This window comes from Phasianus colchicus, chromosome 1, assembly GCF_987193195.1.
Source record: "Phasianus colchicus chromosome 1, bPhaCol1.hap1.1, whole genome shotgun sequence".
Taxonomy (NCBI): domain Eukaryota; kingdom Metazoa; phylum Chordata; class Aves; order Galliformes; family Phasianidae; genus Phasianus; species Phasianus colchicus.
The window spans coordinates 54,600,884-54,620,300 of NC_143436.1; the positions used below are offsets into that span (position 1 = coordinate 54,600,884).

General features: G+C 46.1%; 1 protein-coding gene across 1 annotated transcript in view; it reads left to right on the forward strand.

The window, feature by feature from the left end:
* Window positions 1–9,900: 9,900 nt before the first annotated feature.
* NUAK1 (NUAK family kinase 1) overlaps window positions 9,901–19,417 on the forward strand; it is a 47,360-nt gene continuing 37,843 nt past the window's right edge. Inside the window, exon 1 of the mRNA XM_031600046.2 lies at window positions 9,901–10,227. Within this exon, the coding sequence (XP_031455906.1) occupies window positions 9,916–10,227 (312 nt within the window). The 5' untranslated portion in view covers window positions 9,901–9,915. The remainder of the gene's footprint in view (window positions 10,228–19,417) is intronic.

The following is a 19,417-nucleotide window of genomic DNA, read 5'->3' on the forward strand; positions in this document are numbered from 1 at the left end:
GGCATAAATTAATATTATTTCTACCAAAGTGAGTGGGGTTACACTAGCATAAGCACAGAGAGCAACAAGCTCTCACAAAGAACAAAGCCCCTGGATGAAATCCATTGCTGGTGTACACAAATGCATTTCACAGACCTCAAAGATGCCCTGCCTGTTTGTACCCATGGTGAATTTGGTTCGTTTTCCCCAGAGGCCTTTTTCCATTTTAAATATAGCACGCACGCAGATGGCTGGGACTACAATGGGCTGCATGGCTTTGTATTACAGCAGGCAGCTTGACGTCGGCTTGAGCACAGTGACGCGCTCTGCCATGATTGCATTTGGAGCTATCAGTGAGCAATATTTCAGCTCCTTGTCACCTTCAGCTTGGGAATGGTTTGCAGACCCTCAGGCATCACAGCAAGCATAAAAGGATGTTTAATGCTGACAGGATTTCTTATGTGGCCATTTAAGCAATACAATCACACATATGTACGCACATTCATGCATGGAGGTATTATTATTTATATACACACTCATATATATGTTCACTGCTGCTGGCTATACCATGGACTCACACGTGCACATACACATGCAGTTTTTATTGATTACAACATTCTCTTGGATATCAGACATTGCTGTGTATTTTGACTCCTTTCCCTCATGGTCAGTGTAGCCTTCTTTTGAGCAGTGCTGCATACCTGCTGCTCCCATCAAGCGCTGTAGCAGTCATGCATAATCTCCTCCTCTGAAAATCTCATTTAGCTCTCATGAGCTTGCTTGCAATGGTCTGCTGCTGTTGTAGCTTCAAGTAAATATATGTGCATTAGACTTCCGCAGTATCTTGAAACACTGGAGGTTATGTCCCATCAGAGCACCTTTGGCAGCTGCTAATCTTGAAATGTAATTCTAAAGCCTTCACCTCAGATGGAAAAATACTGCTTTGAGCTTTACCTTTCATGCAAAAATATCTGTTTTTGGCAGTATCTCGCTGTCATCACGAATGATGGGTCTTCCACTGCGTTCCCAAAAGTGCAGCCACAGTACCAACACATAAGCATTCAAGTTTGGTCAGTCTCTTCATGACTGCTTTGAGTGCAGTACTCCTAATACTGTCCTCACCCACACTCTGTTTGTTTTCAGTGATTCTAAACCCAACTTACACCCAGCTTTGCATGCCAAAAATTATATTTACCGCTAAAAATCCCATAAAGCAATTGAAAAGTGTTGCTGGGTAGCACTGCTGGGTGATTCTGTTTTGCAGACGCATTTTTCTACAGCCACTGGGTGGTGCTACAGAAAGGGCTGCTTCGCTTTCTAAAGCAAAGCAAGTTTCTTCCCTCTCAAAGAACGCTATCCAGAGTCATCTATCGTTAGATAAAGCAGTGATGAGAAACACCCTTTTTCCCTTCACTTCTCCAATACAAGTATTGCCTTTGCATTGTTCAAGTTGAAATTTTAGAAATCTATCTGTCTCATTTCTCCATTAAACGTCAGTTTAAATCATTTCTATCTGTCAGGTATTTGATCTACACGTTGCCAGCAGGGCTGAATGTTGCAGGGGCACTGCAGGAGAACAGTCCTGTCTGAACATGGACGTATTCCATGCCACCATTTGCTTGCTTTCCCCGACGATCCAGCACCAGTGTTTGTTTTTCTTCGGCAGCATTGCTTACAGAAGGCTTTTGGATTGCACACGCAAAAAGAGCTCTTGGAGCAGAGGACGCACCTTTGCTTGGCACAAAGTCAGCAAGTGATGGTCACCAACAACCCTGTTCTCTGAAAAATTCTGTCACACCCTGTGGGTATCAGCTGGCATGAGGGGATGAAAGGTAAAAACCCTCCTTTACATCAAGCAATGGCAGAAGGTTGATGAGAGGCCCTGAGGCAGTGAGTTCTGAAGCTTCCTATCCAGGTCCTAATGGGGAAAGCCTACAGCAAAGCTGATGCATCTGCCCAGAGTGGGAAGGGAGCAGAGGCAGGTAGAATTCAGGTGTCATCATGTTGATAGGGAATGAGTGCACAGGGAGAAGGTCCATCATTTCCAGAGGTTTTGCAGAAGCATCTGTTGATTCCAAGCAGTCGAAGTGGTGTACAAAATCTTTGTAGGCTTCAGTGCCAGAAAAGCCTCCTGTGCGTGGAGCCCTCACAGAGATTAGTGCAAGCTGAGGTAAAGTGAGAAGGATCCGGCCTTGCTAATGCAATGGGAAGTATGCGGAGGTCACATTGCTCCTCTTATTAAAATCAAATGCTTTTTTCATCTTGGTAACAGGCCTTTAAGAATGTTCTTTAGAAATAAGTGTCCGATTCCATTAAAAATAAATCTGTTTCTTTCTTATAACACAATTAATGTCAGCAAAGCATTCTGCAGATCCGAGGAGATTTATTTTTGTATAATTCTTGGGAGGCAGGAAAGAGTATTCCAGTTCTGCAGGAGAGATAAGGAGACACAAGCTTTAAAGTGTTTTTAGGCACTGGGCCAAGTTTTCACCATGGCTGATGGAGGACAGAGAGGAATCTCTTCAAGTCTCTATAGACGTGTCGGGGTAGGTAGCTCTTCCCTTCTATCAGCATTTTCTAGAATGTCATGTGCTTTGAACTGATGTAGAAGAGCTGGTGGCATTCATATGTTGCTTTGATTCTTCCTGTAGGATTCCTCCTGTAGTTCTCTTAAGACTTGTTTGTCTTAGAATCACAGAATCATTAAGGTTGGAGAAGATCTCTAAGATCACCTGGTCCAGCCACCAGTCCACCTTTACCATGCCCACTGACCGTATCCCTCAGTGCCACATCCACACGGTTCTGGAACGCCTCCAGGGGCAGTGACTCCACCACCTCCCTGGGCAGCCTGTTCCAACACATCACGCTTTCTGAGAAGAGTTTTTTCCCAAAACCCAATCTGAAGTGAAATGTGGCCGTTACCTCTCATCTTAGAGTTGTTCACTATGGCTGTCAGTGCCCTAGCTTATGTGTTGGAGAAGGGTGCTCTGTGGAGCACCATATGATTGTCCCTCTCTACTCTGCTCTTGTGAGGCCCCATCTGGAGTACTGTGTTCAGGTGTGGAGCCCTCAGTACAAAAAAGACATGGAGATTTTGGAAAGGGTCCAGAGGAGGGCCACGAAGATGATCAGGGGGCTGGAGCACCTCCCCTATGAGGACAGGCTGGGGGAGTTGGGTTTGTTCAGCCTGGAGAAGAGAAGGTTGCGGGGTGACCTCATTGCAGCCTTTCAATATCTGAAGGGAACTTACTCCCAGGAGGGGAGTAAACTCTTCATAAGGGCTGATAATAGCAGGACACGGGGAAATGGTTTTAAGTTAAAAGAGGGAAGATTTAGGTTGGATGTTAGGGGGAAGTTTTTTACTAGGAGGGTGGTTAGGTCCTGGAACAGGCTGCCCAGGGATGTTGTGGATGCCCCGTCCTTGGAGGTGTTCAAGACCAGGTTGGACGAGGCTCTGGGCAACCTGATCTAGTAAAGGTGTATGTTTGGTGGCCCTGCTAGGCAGGGGGGTTGGAACTACATGATCCTTGAGGTCCCCTCCAACCCAGGTCATTCTGTGATTCTGTGATTCTGTGATATAAAAACTGCTCAGCAGAGCAAGCACAGCTCTTCCCCACCCTGAGGGCCCAGCCCAGCCCTGTGCCTGCCCTGCTGTAGGCTCAGTGGTAGGGATTGTGCTGGAGTCACTGCTGCCCTCCTGGGCACAAAGATGTGGAAGGTGGCATCCCCTGTTTGCCATGGAGATTTTGACATTTGCTACTCCCTTTATACTGCCTTAGAAGCACAAAAGATGCACAGGGAGCAATGAAAGCTTCCCCCTCGCAATTCCCTAGTCAGCATAATGAAATTTTCATGCATAATAAGTCTTTGATCATGTTTGTCACTTAGCCAATTTGCTATTGATTTAAAGAGCTCTCTGCTAGAAAATAGGCATAAAGGATGTGCTGTTAAAAAGATCTAATGGAAGATCATATTAGATCCTTGGGCATCTATGCACAAACAGAATCATTTTCCATTTAACTGTGCTCTGTGCTTTGCTGCCCAAGATTTCTGGGTATGTCCTTTCCTGTGGAAGTCATGTTCTATCATTGGTACACATCCTAAAGCTGTAATATTCTGTTTTCATCTTTGTAATTGCTTACCATAAAATGATTAGTCTGCCATTAATGGCTTTTATTATATGACCTAATTTTATTTACAAGTCATAGACAACACTGTTCTCCAAAGCCAGGAAGCGGCTGCAGACAAATGAAAAGTAAACAAAATAAAACCAAAGGAAGCTGGCAGCCCCTGTACTGAGTGTATTTTCTAATTTAGTATTGTCTCAACTTTAACAAAATAATTATCAGTGAAGAAAAAAACATGGACAGAATCACAGCTACGAAGGGGAGCCATGATGCAGGCCTAGTGATGAATTCCAGTATTTCAGTGGGAATTTTGAAGAATGAAAGGACAGGGAGGTGGTTTCTCAGAGTTCCAAGCATGGAGATGGTGGTGAGGGGAGCAGTTCTGTGCTCCCATCTGAAGCATCCCAAGGAGGAGGAAAGGCTTTGCCTGGGGAAGGCACACACATTAACCAGAAAGTGATATGTGTTATCAACTGAATACAACAGATGCTGTTCTTTCTGAAGGTATGGTATGCATCCCCCATAACACAGCAGATGATATGTTTTAGGTGCTGTGGGGTTGATTTTCAGCAATACGGCAGGATTTGCTGTCATTATCCCAGTCTTTGGGAAAGCTTGTTTGGATGAGTGCATCCAAAGGTGCTATCATCCAAAAACTGATTGATGCTACATTTAGCATAACATCTTATGCTTAAGCTTTTTCAATCTAAAATATATATTTGAAAGACAAAAGGAAATCTATTTTTTTTTACTCCTCACATTATTAGAGTAGCCTTACCCTTGTGTTTCCAAGAAAACTATTTGTGTGTCTAAGAACAGTGCGAAAGATCTACAATTCAGACACAGACCCCCAAGACCTCGACATCATAACAAACATCTTGTGCAAAACATGCATTTGGTTTTCCTCATCGCAGGCACAGAGCAAAGAACACCACACAGAAGCCACATCTGAAGCTAAAATGCCGCTCCTCATAGGATCTGCCTGGTGGCGATCAGACTGGGCAGGAAATCCCAAAGTCCTGGAGGGATGTATCTGCCCCATCTCATCCATGAGTCATCCAGGACGAAGAGGTCAAAATGGCAAAAGTTCATGGCTCTGCATTATGTTCCTGTACAAATGTCTCTGGGTGAAGGCTCCTATTGCGTGGGCTGGGGGCTGGTTGCAGGATGCCCCCAAGTTGGGGTGGATGCATTTCGCTTACTGCTTCCCCCTTCACCGCTTCAGCTGCCTCCTGGCCACATGCCTCCACCCTTTTCCGCCACAACCCACAGGCACCGCTGTGGTCTGAGCTCGGGGTTGCAGTACCAACAAGTGAGGCTGAGCTGGTTTACCCGCTTCACCGCCTGCGCTGCTGCGTTGGGGAAGTTGGTGACAAAGGCGTTGATAATGGTGCTGGGGGGACAACTGCTTGTGGTGCTGCTTTGGAGAATCTGTGTGCCATAAGAGATGCTGATGTCGTCCCACATGCGAGATCAGGCTGCGGGCACAATGACCCCAGCTGAGATCCAGCAGTGCACACATGGCCTGATGTGCTGATGGTTGAGGTGATGCAGCCAGCTTATTTCTCAAAGAATCGGCAAAAAAAAACAGCTGTGGCGGAAGGGAGGCAACCAAGGGCAAGGAGGGGAAGTGATGAGAGGAGGGCAGCATGCTGCTGAGTGACTTAGTGACTTTTGTCACTTCTTTTTTTGCACATTTCATTGGTGACATGTGCAAGCCAGCAACCCCAGCCCACCTTCCTGCCAATGGTGCTGAAAGCTGTAATGTTGGGCTTCCTTTTTACAGCCTGCTGATGTGAGTGGACTTTAATGTGGAAAGGATTTATGTTCAGGGGGCGGAAGGGAAGACTTTATCCTTTATTTAATAAAAGTAATATATAAATAACATAATGAACACTTACACCATCACCGATATTTACTGAAGGAGTACCTAAGAAATATGAAAGCAACAGAAGAAGGAAATGCACGTGCTTAATCCCTCTGGAAACCCTGTATGCTGCAATAGGAGAAACACTGGGCCTCAGCATCTACATGTTAGTTTTCTCACTGGTGAATTTTGGATACCTTCTCCCCATTGGTCAGCCACACTGAGTGCCCCAGTGTAGGCACTGCAAAGGTTTTGGGAACTGTGTGTAATGGATGAGTATGGAAAAGTAGATGTGAAATGGATTAAAATTCTGTATGTGTGTGTGACATAAGCATGCAGGCACATACATGCATATGTAAGTATGTAAATGAATTTCAGACCTGGAGATGTAAATCCAGCTGGTTGGTATCCTCTGTGCCTCACATCAGCTAGCAGAAAAAAACAATGATTGTGAAGGAAAAGATGATAACATACTCACTGCCTAAATTCTTGGTGAAATCCATTGAAGATAGGTCGAGGCTTCTAAATGGAATTTTAGAATATGCTTCACAGACATATAACTGCCTGGTTGAGCTACACCTCAAAAGGCGACTGCTTGTCAAGGTAAAGATTTACAGGAATCACTACAGAGAAAATGAGTGTTACAGCCTTAATCCTGAACTGGCGTGACTGCTGTAATTTCCATAGAGCACGCAATTTCGAGGATTGGATGTGGTCTGGCAGGGCAGATAATATGCAGATACCTGCTGCAGGAAGCAGATGGATGCCAGGCGCATCTCCTTCTACAGGATAATCCCTATCATTGAGCAGAGCACATTAGCTTGCTTTCACTTCATCCAGCCAAAAAGCTTCCTATCAGTGTGAGCTCATAGAGAGGAGAAAGTTCAGTTGAGAGAATGTCCTCTGGATTTGCCTGCCAGTATCTTCCAAATATTTGCAGTTATGCAATCTTTAGATTTGAAGGCTGAGCAGTACTGAGCTCAGTACTTTAACTTGATCCAGCAAGCTGCACTTTGCTTGACAATATTAAACGGCAAGAGTGTCTCAATGTTAAATACCAAAGAAATTGTGCTGCTTGAAAGTTCGCAACAAAAATTAATTCTAAAAATGTGCTGAGTTTTGTGATAAACATATTGCTGACATGTTGCTATCTTAAGATTTTTCTCCGATTCACACTGACTTAAGGAAGATAAGCCCACTGAAATCAATGGTTTTATTGTTGTTATTCTGATCATTGGTATAGTTCAGATTTCATACAACATATTTTCCAATACTATTTTGCAAATTAAAGCCTAATCCTATTTCCTTTGAAGCTGGTTAGCAGAAATCTACTGGTTTCAATGGGAGGATAATTCCTTCTGGGAATAAAGAAAAGCATTTACATAAAATAACAGTGTCAGAAATGAAGAATCCCCTGGTGGTGCCTGCAAACTCAGAGTGCTGAAATCCTCACCAACTGTTCATGGCACAAATAAGGAGACACTGCATTTCTTACAGTGACATGGAACAGTTAGAGTGATGCAAAATATCTTGAAAAAGCCATATTTAAGACTGTCCACCTCCATTCTAGCATCACCTCTCATTTCTTCTGTGTTTTTTACTTCTTGGTATTCTTGTAGACGTTGTAAAGGACACTGCTCAACTATTTGCTCTCGTGATTTTTATTCCTGTAATGACAGTGCAGATTGCAAAGGTGACAGTATGTTACAACTGAAAAGGAAATATTTCCACATATCAGCAATACACTTCATCTTATGTACACTTCTCAATTTATCATTATTTTCCATTTCCATTATTTCAGGCGAGCACAGAAAGGCTCCTGTGCCCAGTTTTAATTTATACGCTTAATTTGCTTAATGCCCTCTGGCTTCACATTGACGAGTGTGGAGATTTGAAAGGAATCATCACATTTGCATGCTACAGAGTACCTGTGCTTATTCCATTATAAAAGTGGCATTTATCATTTTGGAGCTTCTGCTATTTTATTATGCTTTATATCAATCACAGTATGCAGCAACAATTCTCATGACAGACTTCCTTGAGGAATTGGTGCTGTAGGTCTCCAGGTAGTTAAAAGACAATAATCTCAGGAATATTAACAATACTCATGCATGCAACATAATGAAATGTATTTTAATTGCTTGGATTATCCAAGAGCTGTACAGGAAGCTATACCAAGCTCAGCCTAGAGGGAGCTCCCAGGCCAACCACAGCCAGACATGCTTTCCTCCCATCCCAGGGTGGCACCCAGGGCACAGCCAGCTGCCTCGGGTGCTGCAGGACCCGGGCAGGACTATCATCCGGACAGACTGCTGCACTTTTGGCACTTGGCGAGATTGAGACTCAGACTTAATCTATTTAAGTGAAGTTGTGTTGAGGTGAACATGCGCCAAGACAGTTTGTCACTCCTTGTGGCAGACAAAGGCACCATTCTGTGCTGCCAGCTCTCTGACAAGATTTCATCCTTTCCACAATTAAAGTAAAGGAAGGGGCTGCAGGAGCACACAGATCTCTTTCTATATGGTAACAGAGAAGCAGGCTTCTCTTGCCCTTTCTGCTTTGGACCAGATAATTTGCAGTGTAGTCTCTGAGGGATGCTGCATTTCAGGCTCTGGGGCTCAAGCCGATAACCTGTCTCCCAAAGATCTAGAACCAAGTGTGGGAGGCATGATATGGGGGTACTGATGGATGGGAAGCTGGACGTGAGCCAGCAATGTGCCCTCGCAGCCAAGAAAGTTGACTATATCCTAGGCTGCATCAAAGGAAGTGCAGACAGCAGGGCAAAGGTGGTGATCCTGCCTCTCTGCGCTGTGAGACCTCTCCTGGAGTACTGTGTCCAGATGTGGAGTCCTCAGTACAGGTGAGTCACAGTTGGAATGCATCCAGAGGCCACTAAAGTGATCAAGGGATGCAACACTTCTCCTATGAGGACAGGCTGAGAGAGCTGGGGCTGTTCAGCCAGAGAAGAGAAGGCTCTGGGGGAGACCTGAGCCTTTCAGTATCTATAGGGAGGCTGTAAGAAAGAAGGAGACAGACTGTTTAGCAGGGTTTGTTTTGATAGGACAAGGGGAAATGGTTTCAAATGAAAAGAGGGGAAATTTAGGCTGGATGTAAGGAAGACTTTTACACTAAGTACAGAGAGGCAGTGGCACAGGGTGCCCAGAGAGGCAGTAGATACCCCAACCCTGGAGACATCCAAGGTCAGGCTGGAGGAGCTCTGAGCACCCTGATCTAGTTGTGGGTGTCCCTGTTCATTGCAGGGCAGTTGGATTAGATGGCCTTACAGGTCCCTTCCAACACAAACAATTTTGTGATTCTATGATTTCAGGGTTTCCGAAGATTGTTGTGAAAGCCTACTCAGCTTGTGTCTGTGACACTGCACTGCCTGAATGGGGACCACAGCAGCACTGGGGCACAGTGGGCTCCATACGGCAAACAGCCCTGGCAGCGCTGACAACGTGGGCCCTGCCAGGCAGGGGCTGGGTGTGCCCGTGTTTGTGCGTTCCAGTTACATGGAAACCCTACAGGAAACCGTCGCCCGTTTGGCTACTGGGGAAAATTAAAGTGTTTTCTGGAAAAAAAAAAATGCTTTCCAGACCCAAATTTGGCACGGCTTCGCCCGTGCCTCTCCACACAGCCCGTGGCCGCACACCCGCTCCGCAAGTGCCCACGCCCCACCGCGGAGCTCCCGCACAGCCCCGGTCCCGCCAACGCAGCCTCTACCGCCAGCGCGGGGGGACGCGACTCTCCCCGCTTTCTCTCCGCCGAGGGGGCGGTGCGGCCGGGACGGGCGGGGCGGAGGGGCCGGCGGGGAAGGGGAGGGGATGTCGGGGCGCCGCCGCCCCGCCCCGCCGCGCCCCATGGTGCCGGCGCGGGCGCGGGGCTGAGGCAGAGGCTGCGAGGCCGGCGGGGCGATCGCACCAGCGCCCGCCGCCGCCGGGCATGGAGGGCGCAGAGGCGGCCGCCCGCGGCAGCAGCAGCAGCAGCCCCGCGCAGCCCCGCTGCTCCTCCTGCGGCTCCGCGCCGGCCGGCGGCGGCGAGGCGGCGGCAGCGGCCATGGAGGAGCCTCTCGGGGAGGCTGCGTCCCCGGGGGTAGCGGCGGCGGCGGCGGCGGCGGGGCCGAGGAAGCAGCAGGGGGTGAAGCGGCATCACCACAAGCACAACCTGAAGCATCGCTACGAGCTGCAGGAGACCTTGGGCAAAGGCACCTACGGCAAAGTCAAGCGGGCCATCGAGCGGTTCTCCGGCAGAGTGGTGAGTGAGGCGGGCGGAGAGGCTGCGCCGAGGTTCCGCCGCTTGGCGTTCCTCGCAGCGCCGCTCGGGTCCGCGGGGCTCCGCGCAGCGCGGTGTTACGCAGGAGCTCCCCTTTTTTTGTGGGGTGGGGTGGCTGGGTGGGTGGCAGCTCACCGGTGCGTTTAGAAATGATGTTATTGGAAAAAGAGGGTGGCTTGCTGTGCTTGTTTGACTCTGACACGCGGGTCTCCCGTGGATAGTTATTCTTTCCCAACTGGAAACCTGTCACGTTCCCCGGCCAGCCGACACCGCTTACAAAGCGCTGTCAGAATGGCAGGCACCGCTTCTGCAGCTCCAAACGCCGTCATTCGGTCATACTTTTGTGACCTGAACGTTGCTGACACCTAAAAAAAAACCGCAGCCCCATTGGCTTCCCCGATCCGTGTCACTGCTCGCCAGCGCCGGTGCTCGAGCCCCGAGTCCTGCCCGAACTCGGCGTGTCCCCGCCGGTAACGGAGCACAGAGGTGCGGCTGGAGAAGTGCACGCATTAGCTGGAGTTCGTGTCATTCTCGGTTTCAGAGGACCGGCGAGCGAGAAGCAGGCATTGGCTGCGCGGAGATGCTTTTTCAAAGAGGTATTAGCCCAGCTCTTTATGTGAAGCAGACTAATCGAGTTTTCGCCAGCTTCATCTAAAAGCAAGGCATCTCCCCAGTGACACTACAGGTTTTCTTTCATTTATCTTCCCGTTTCGCTTGTCTGGGAGCTCAGCATGCACCCAGAGGCAGAGGCAACTGTAAAACAGCAAAAGAAATTGTAGATGCGCTGGCTTTAATAAGAGACATTTACTTTGCAACCAAATATCTTTGTGCCGACAGTGAAACTGAGGTTTCAGCCAAACTGTGGAGTCAGATCATGTATGCTTTCAGTTTATTAGCTCATTTGGAGGCTGGCTGAAGAGAAACCAGAGATGGACATCTCTGCACATGCTCACTCCAAGCGTAGGGTTTTTAAAGTTTGCTGTTTTGGCCGTCTCACAATTTCAGGCTAACAAAAGCTCTAGGGCTATATTATTTAGTCTGTATTATTTACTATTATTTTGTAAGAAGATAATTTTGGAGTTGCATACACAATGTAGTAAATAAGAGAATACATTGAAGATACCTCTTTAAAACTCTTGGATAATCAGCAAGAGAAAAAGTGGACTGTACTGTAATTGAGATTTGGATTTGGGAATGACCTCTCTGTGGAAAGGATGTAGCAAAGGTGCACATCCACATTAACAACACACCTGGTCCTTCTGCTGCTTGCATCTGTCATACACTTCTGCTCTCCCAGCAGCTTGGGATATGCAGTAATATGGCCTGAGCTGAATTTATACATATATATATATATGTATATATATATATTTGGTTGATCCCATCTCGAGATGGAGAGTGAAAATCAAAATACCTGTGTGATCTCAAATGCAGCAAAATTGTTACACGGGCTCTAGCAGTTGGTACGTGGAAGCTAAACAAATCCTTGCAGGGGTGTTAGTTTTATACTGCGGTAACATAAGCCTCGGCGTGTGGCACTTCATAATTATTAACTAGTCTAGAGGCAAATTGTGGTGCAGCATGAATGTTTGAACTTAACATCTGTGAGCATATGTAAAATACCCACGTTTTGTCTGTGCACAGAATAAAAGCGAGCTGCCAGGAATCCAGTCCAAATGAACAGAAAGCTCACTTCTTGCTTTCTGAGGGTCTCCCCAACTGGCCGATTGCTCTCAATGCAGGAATGGCTGCTCAGTGAGGCACAGTGCTTCCCTCCAGTTCCCTTCTTCCCATCTTTTTCCCATGTCCTTGTCATATCTAGCATGTGCAGCAGGCCCAACAGTTGGCCTGGCTGTGGCCAAGTGTCCAGCAGGGGATGCAGGAGAGAGTTGACTCTGTTCCTGGCACTGCTTCCCAGGCAAATTGTCTTACAACCAACAGCCAGGTAGCTGAGTCCCAAGGTCGCTCCGGTCTGCTCTGTTTGCTTCCTATTCTGCTGCTGGTTTAGCTAATCGCTTTTTCTTTACTCAGTGGTTAGCAGGTATTTGAGTCTGTATGATAACAGATTGCAAGGCTGGACCTTGGAAGTCACACTGCGTCCCCAGCCAGCTGTCCTCACTGGGATCTTCTTCTGTTTGGCATTTCTGCTTTTCCCATCCTTTAGCCATCTCTTTCACTCTGTGGCATTTCATTTCATTCAAGATATCTGCGTGATTAGCCATGCTTTTAATGTGAAACATGTACATTGGATTTGTTGTTGTCCATATGGCAACAATAAGCAGCTCATGATTGAAGCAGAAATTGGCAAGTTTGAGTTAATGAAGTAAAAACAAGGTGTAAAGACACTCAGTCTGAGGTGTGTACATCTTTGGTCTCCTGCCCTAGCAGGGTTTCTGTTGACTAGAATGAAAGCAGTATTTGGCAGTTGCTAACAGGCTACAGGTTTATTCAGGTTGCTGTAGTTTCCTTGTCTTTCCTCTTAGCTCAGTGAAACGTGATCATAAGGTTTCCTGCCATAAAGCTCCAGGGTAGCTTATGTGATGCATGTAGTTTGTTATTGGAAACAACTTAGGTGAATTTGTGTATGGGTTACCACAGTGACTGCAGGCCCTTAAATAACGCCCGCTGCGTGACGTATGGGCTGCCCAATTTTCCCAGCAAGATTTCCTTCATTAGTACTCTCTCAGCATACACAGTGTAACTTAAGATATTTTAAATTAATGCACCTGTTATTGAGCGTAAAGATGAAGAGATGATATCGTGGGCCTGTGAAGTAACACTCATGTTGACGTTTCTGTGGGTGTTTTCTTCACTTGTCATCTTGCACATTTTAGAGCAAAGAACTGAGCTTTTGTTTGTGTTACATAGTCAGTATGTGTTAGCCAAGAAATCTCCAGCTACACTTATGTCAGCAGTAGATAAGCTGTGTGCTGACCACCTCTGGCCCGGCCTGTGTGCGGTGCCTGGAGAAGGCCGAGGCGTTTGGTCCTCAGTGACGGGATGGTTCCTTGCAGTGTATTTGTTCCCCTGGCTGGTTCTGCAGCTCTTATGAATTGCTCGTTGTTCCTTACACCCTCGTGTGAAGGCTTCTCTGCCCTTCCTGCTGGGTGCCTCCTGTCCACAAGCCTGATTTTCCCCTTTGCAAGAGCCAGGAGCTTTTCTCTCTCTCTTCCCACTTGGGGAGCAGCTGCAGGAGCTTCGTCTCTCCCTTCTGCTTAGTCAGGACCTCTATTTTTCCTCCTCGCCAGCAGGTGGAGGAAGTACTATTCTTCTCCAGCCTTCCTCCAGCACGCCAGTTATGTGGGGAATTGATGACAGGCTGCACTTGGCACGAAGAGCAGGCGTGCGGTGCATACTTGTGCAGGCGGGTTCCCGTTAGTTGCATGTGCTGTTTCTTTTGCAAGGAAGTGCAGGTAGAAGGATGCTGCCAAATTGCATTGGTTTCCAAATTGAAAGCTTATAAAAACCCTAAATTTTAGATCAACAGAAATAGGTTCAGTTGCAGAGTGAGTGAACATCTTTGCTTTGAAACAGCTGTGCTCTGTGGAGATTGTGGAGAGTCACGCAGGGTTTTGAAACCCTAAAACAAGAGCAGATTACATAAAAGGAAGTTCTCTGCTTTGCTGATTATATTTCTCTGCATTACTGCAAAAGCAAAATGTGAGCACCAACAACACCCTGCCATGTCAGTAATGAAGACCTTGCATGTTGCACAGCCATCTGCGTGTTGGCAGTGTGGCTTTTAAGTTCTGAATACCAAGGTAGAAGCATCCTTATGGGTCACCAGGGTTGGTGAAAGCCAGGCAGAACGTTTGTCCCAGTTCTCTTTCCTGCTTTGCTGATACCGTGAGGACAGCGGCTGTCTGCTGCCCTCAGACAGCCCAGCCAGGACCCTGGGCCCAGTTAGCTGTCAGTGCTCCGGTTCAGTGGCTCCTCACTGACTGCCTGGACACATTCCCTTTGTTTTCTCAGCAAATCTTCCATACAAGGAGCTAAAAGGATTTGGGTGTCTTTCAAGAACTGGACTTATCCAATTAATAAAATGCCTATGTTAACATCAAGTATTCCATAAGCAGAAAATGCAAGTATTCCCCTCTTCACTCCTATGTGTGTGAATTATGCTATCTTTATCATGACACGGTGTACTTCCATTTTATCCTGAGTACTCCTGCTTCATTCAGCACCTGTGTCACTACCTCATGCTGATTTTTATTTTGATCCTTCAGTGCTCATCCTCTGCAGAATCATGTCCAGATCTGAGGCAGAACTGTTTATTTATTTATTTATTTATTTGAGATTCTTTGTTGTTCTTATGAAGATATCTTCCTTTATTGCAGATACTGGTGGAAGTATCTACACAACACTGCTGTGATGTGAAGTGCTCGTACAGTACTTTGCACAGCAGGATCCTGATTCATGTATGTGGCTTCTACAGCTATGATAACACACTTGGATAATAGTAACAATGGCTTGTATCTCATGATACAAGAAAAAGAGAAAGAAAAACTTACAGATTAAAGCCAAAACCATCAGAAGTATCAGCTAGCCTTGACTGCACAGCCTAACACCTGATTTTTTCCAGCCATACAGAGTATGTGACATCGGGGCCCTACAGATGACAGCCTCCTCCTGCAGAGCTGCATCGCACCTTCCTTCTGGACTGCCCCAAACTTTTGTCGCAGTGTGACATTTGGTGTCAGCCTTCAATCCCTACCCTTTTGCACTCGCTTGCTGCTGCCTCTCGCTTTGTTTTGCCTGCCAGCACCATGACCCGTGCTGAGAGTGCAGCCGTGCTCACTGCTCTGGAGCTGGGAGCTGCCAGCGGGATGTGTGCAGCCTGTTGCAGGCACTGCTCCAGCCACTCTGCGCTCACTGCGAGGCAGGCTCCTTGCAAAACCTGGTGCCAGAACTTCATGGTTTTCTTCTTTCTTGAAGGTGCGCAAAGTGTGTGCTGCTTGGGACTCAGAATGTGACAGAATCTGGACGTGGTTTCATGGTGCTGAAGGCATGCTAGTGAAACCCGGGTAAACAAACAAACAACAAACGAAAAATAATAAGAAATTGTACCAAAGCATGGAAATTCTAGATCTGGAATGAATGCAAGTTGGAAAGAGTATATACGCAGTAAAAAGGCTTGCAAATGGTTTTGTTGTTAATTTACTTGTTCCACTCTCAGTTATTATCTGTGTTCTGAGAATGATTAAAAAGGAAAAACAAAACCCAAAAACCCACCAAATTTAATCTAATGTGATTTACTGTGGATGCTGTATGCTTCTCACAATAGGAGCTACTACCTAGTTGTATTAAGTGACTGCAGTCTTTACATAAACACTTGTGTAACTGAAATGTCAAAGACAACTTGAACTTGAAGGGCTGCAAAGGGAAGCAACTGATTACAGCATGCAGGCTACGGAAGGCACCTCCAGCCTTGCTGCAGGAGCAGATTTGTTCAGAAGAGTTCAGTGAGAAGTCTGACCAGCCAGTAAGGTCAAAGTTACTTTGTCGAATCTGTTACTAAATTAAAGAACAGCGTGTTCTTTGGGCATCCAGAAATATTCCTTGGAAGATTTTGGGCTGCCTTACAGTGAATGAGTTACCAAGTTAAAAGAAACTGTAGCTACTTCTTTTTTTTTTCCTTTTGGCTAGGTTGCGCGACTTTGGTCAGGTCAATTAGCTTTCCTGTGCCATTGTATCCCAATGGGGAGGGATACTACTCAAGTTGACTGCTGGGCCACATTTTGGCCTATTTTAATCCCACTAACCAAATTCTGTTGTGGAATTCGCAACAGAATTTGAGTCCATGTTTATAATGCAGCCTTCAGCTCGAAACACTGTAAAATGCTTAAGTGATGATTTCAAAGCACCATATGCTGCAGAATGGAAATGGCTTGTACAAAGTCTTTCATTAGATATGGATAAAATATACTGCGTCTTTTGGTGGCATGTGTTTTAAAAATTACTATTATTTTTTAAGAACCACAATGTGGATTTGCCATGTGGAGGCAATTATTCTATATATTGTAGTTTGGGGTCATACATGTTGAATAAAACCGTGTGGAATGTGGAGTTCTTGCGAGCAATTGTTTATTCTTTGCAGAACTGTAATCGTAGTCAGTCTGTGTTTTGTCTGGTAAATAAATAACTAGAGAGAAATTCTTCTGCTGGCCAGAGGAATCAGGAGGGTGCACGTGGTGGCCACATCAGTGCCAAGGAAGAGGACTGTTGTAGGTATATCAGTCTTAAGCACAGAGAGATCAGTGTGTGTAAAGCCATACTGATCGCAGTGCAGAGTGTATGTGACACAGTTCCATCATGCATATGCCAGGGATTGGCTTTAGCTGTGGCTTTGGTGAAGGCATCTTCCTGGCTTAGGTCTCAGGCTCCTGCACCATGCTTAGGTACCTCTCTGTCTGCATGAACCTGCATGCTGATACCAAGCCTTCTCCTTTCTTTAGAGCTGTGCTCCATGCAGGAAGACACTGCTGTTGTCTTTACTGTTGTCTTCTAGGCTCTACCTATGCAAAGTGAGATCAGACACGTCCTCTGCTGTGGCACCAGTCACTATCCCTGAAGAAGTGCCTTGGGGCTTGAGGTGGAATGGGAGCTCCTAACATGTGCAGGGGTTGAGGCTGCTGCCATTGCCCAGCTCTAACATACAGTTTCCATACTATCGTTAAGATTGGAAAAAGACATCACCTGGTCCAACCACCAGCCCATCCCCACCATGACCACTCAGTGCCACATCCATACAGTTCTGGAACACCTCCCTGGGCAGCCTGTTCCAATGCATCAGCACTCTTTCTGAGAATAAATTTATCCTGTTATCCAACCCGAACCTCACCTTTGGTTTGCGTGCTACTGTGATGTGTGTTAGGGTAGGGATCTCCAGCCTGCAGAGTATTGGTCTTCTCTCTTGCTTACCTTCTGCCTAAGGATTTGTTCCTAAATTGCCCAAGAGTATTTTATAGAAAATACTCCTGTTATTAGCTGTGGGGGGTCAATGTACTCGACATAGCTGGTGTGTCAGAGGAAACCTCTCGGATGAAAAGGTCTCTTACTAAATATGCAAATGATATTTGTCAGTGTTTCCTTCAAATATCTTCCAACAGATGTGGGTACCATGTGTGTTCGCTTAATAAACTAAACTCGAAATAATTTCCACTTTACTAGCTATATGGGGAAAAGTAGGGGGTGGGGAGCAAACTACAAAGCAAGGTAAAACTGCATATGTGTGCTGTTATATTTGATGACCAATTCATTAAAGCCATAAGTGTATCCAGGCTTTCAATAGTGTTCTCCTGCTGTTGCTTCCTGTACTCCCTGGCTACAAAATCAGTCTCTATGGCTCTCATTTGTCTTACCCACATGAAAGACTTTGAGCATCTGCAAGTTATGATTTGAGAAGTATCTGCTTTTAAACAGAATGTATTTATCACCATGTCTTCACAGGCAACGTGGTACATTGTATAAATTAGAGGATCCTAGACCTCTGAACACTAGGGGGCTGGGTGAGATATTCCATGAGCCGGCGGTGTCTGGCCATCCTGATCAAACATCCTGGACCCACACCAAAAATGCCAGATGTTCCATAGATGTGGGGGCCCTCCTGTAACCTTTGCTGTATGCTGCAGTGGGGGATGCATGGAGGGGGTGAGATCGTAGCCATCCATTGCTCTGACACTGTTTTAATGTTCTTGTAGTTTTTATATTTTGAACCGAACACCATCAACCAACCCTGTCAAAGGAATACAAAATATTAATACTTTCAGTGTCTTAGTTCTCCCAAGGCAGGTGGGATTTGCTACTAGCTTTGGTGGTTTACAAGACGTCAGCCCTTAAAACTGTCACTGGTCCACGGCTGGAGGCAAGCTCTGGATCTTGCTCAAGTGTGATTTTTGTCAGGCTCTGTTCTTGCAGACAACGGAATATAATAAAATATTTTAATGGGTGTTTCCTTTCATTTTATTAAAAAAAAAAAAATTAAAAAAATGAATGAAAGAAAAACCAGCAGCACAGCAGCTATGGGAAGGGCTGTTGGCATGGCTGGTGCGTTCAGAATAGTTCTGGCTATCTGTAGGTGCACGCAAATTTGCTTCAATTACTTCAATGCTACAGAACCCACTTCAGCAGCTCTTAGCAGCAAAGCCAGAAACTTCACTCAGAAGACAGCACAGGCTGCTCCGGTTAATGTACAATCCCTGTAACTGAGTGTCTCAGTGTGCCTCCTCAGCCTTCCCATCTCCCTTGCTCCATCCCCAGCTCATGTCAGCTGCTCCAGTAACACAGCCCTCTCCTTGTCCTCTTCTTCACCCTGCTCTCATCATCCTCACCTTCATCCCAGCTGCTCTCGCCATCCCTCTGCACACCCTATCGTCCACTCTGTCCCCATTGCCTGTGGTAAGCCTGAGATACTCTACTAAACCCAGAACCCCTTGGCTGCCCTGGCTCTGCTGCTGGCATATGGGACGACTTAAGCAGAAATGCTGGAGGAGCCAAATGTCTTTTTTTCTGAGGTCTGGCTGCTTTGAGGGGCTTGCAATTATGCTAATGTCTCGCTGTGTCAGAGAGCTGAGTCAGCGTGTTTGGGTTTCAGCACTACTGCCTTGGAATAAAGACAGTAGTTAAGGGATATTAAACTTAAAAAAAAAAATGAAATAAAAATTCGTTGTTCCTGTGAAAAGATACCGTTGCAGACTTGGAGACTAAATTTAGCTACTCGTGAACAGATCAGAAAGATTTGGGCCCTGCTGTAGATGGAAATCACAACGCCTCCATAACTCATTTCCTGTACACAAAAAGACATTTCACCTCTGTTACAATTTGTTAGACCCCTGAATGATGCCTCCCTTTATTTGAGAGGAAGGTGTTATTTAAAAAGTGAGCGTGAATACTGCTCGTGGTATTGATCACAAGAGGTAGCAATGAAGGCTGGATAAAAATACCTCTTTGAACCTTCTGGTACTAAACAATTTTCCTTTTTTTAAGAAAAGAAGAATGTTTGGCAGAGGAAACAGCATTTAGTTGTCATCAATACAAAAAAGAATCTTTTGCCCAGATTTGGCAGGAAAATATGGCATGTTTATTTGTTGCAAATCAGCTCATGAGCTTGGATTGCCATATCTTTGCTAATTTTTGCCACTGTGCACTGCACAGACCCAACCCAGACAATGCTGAT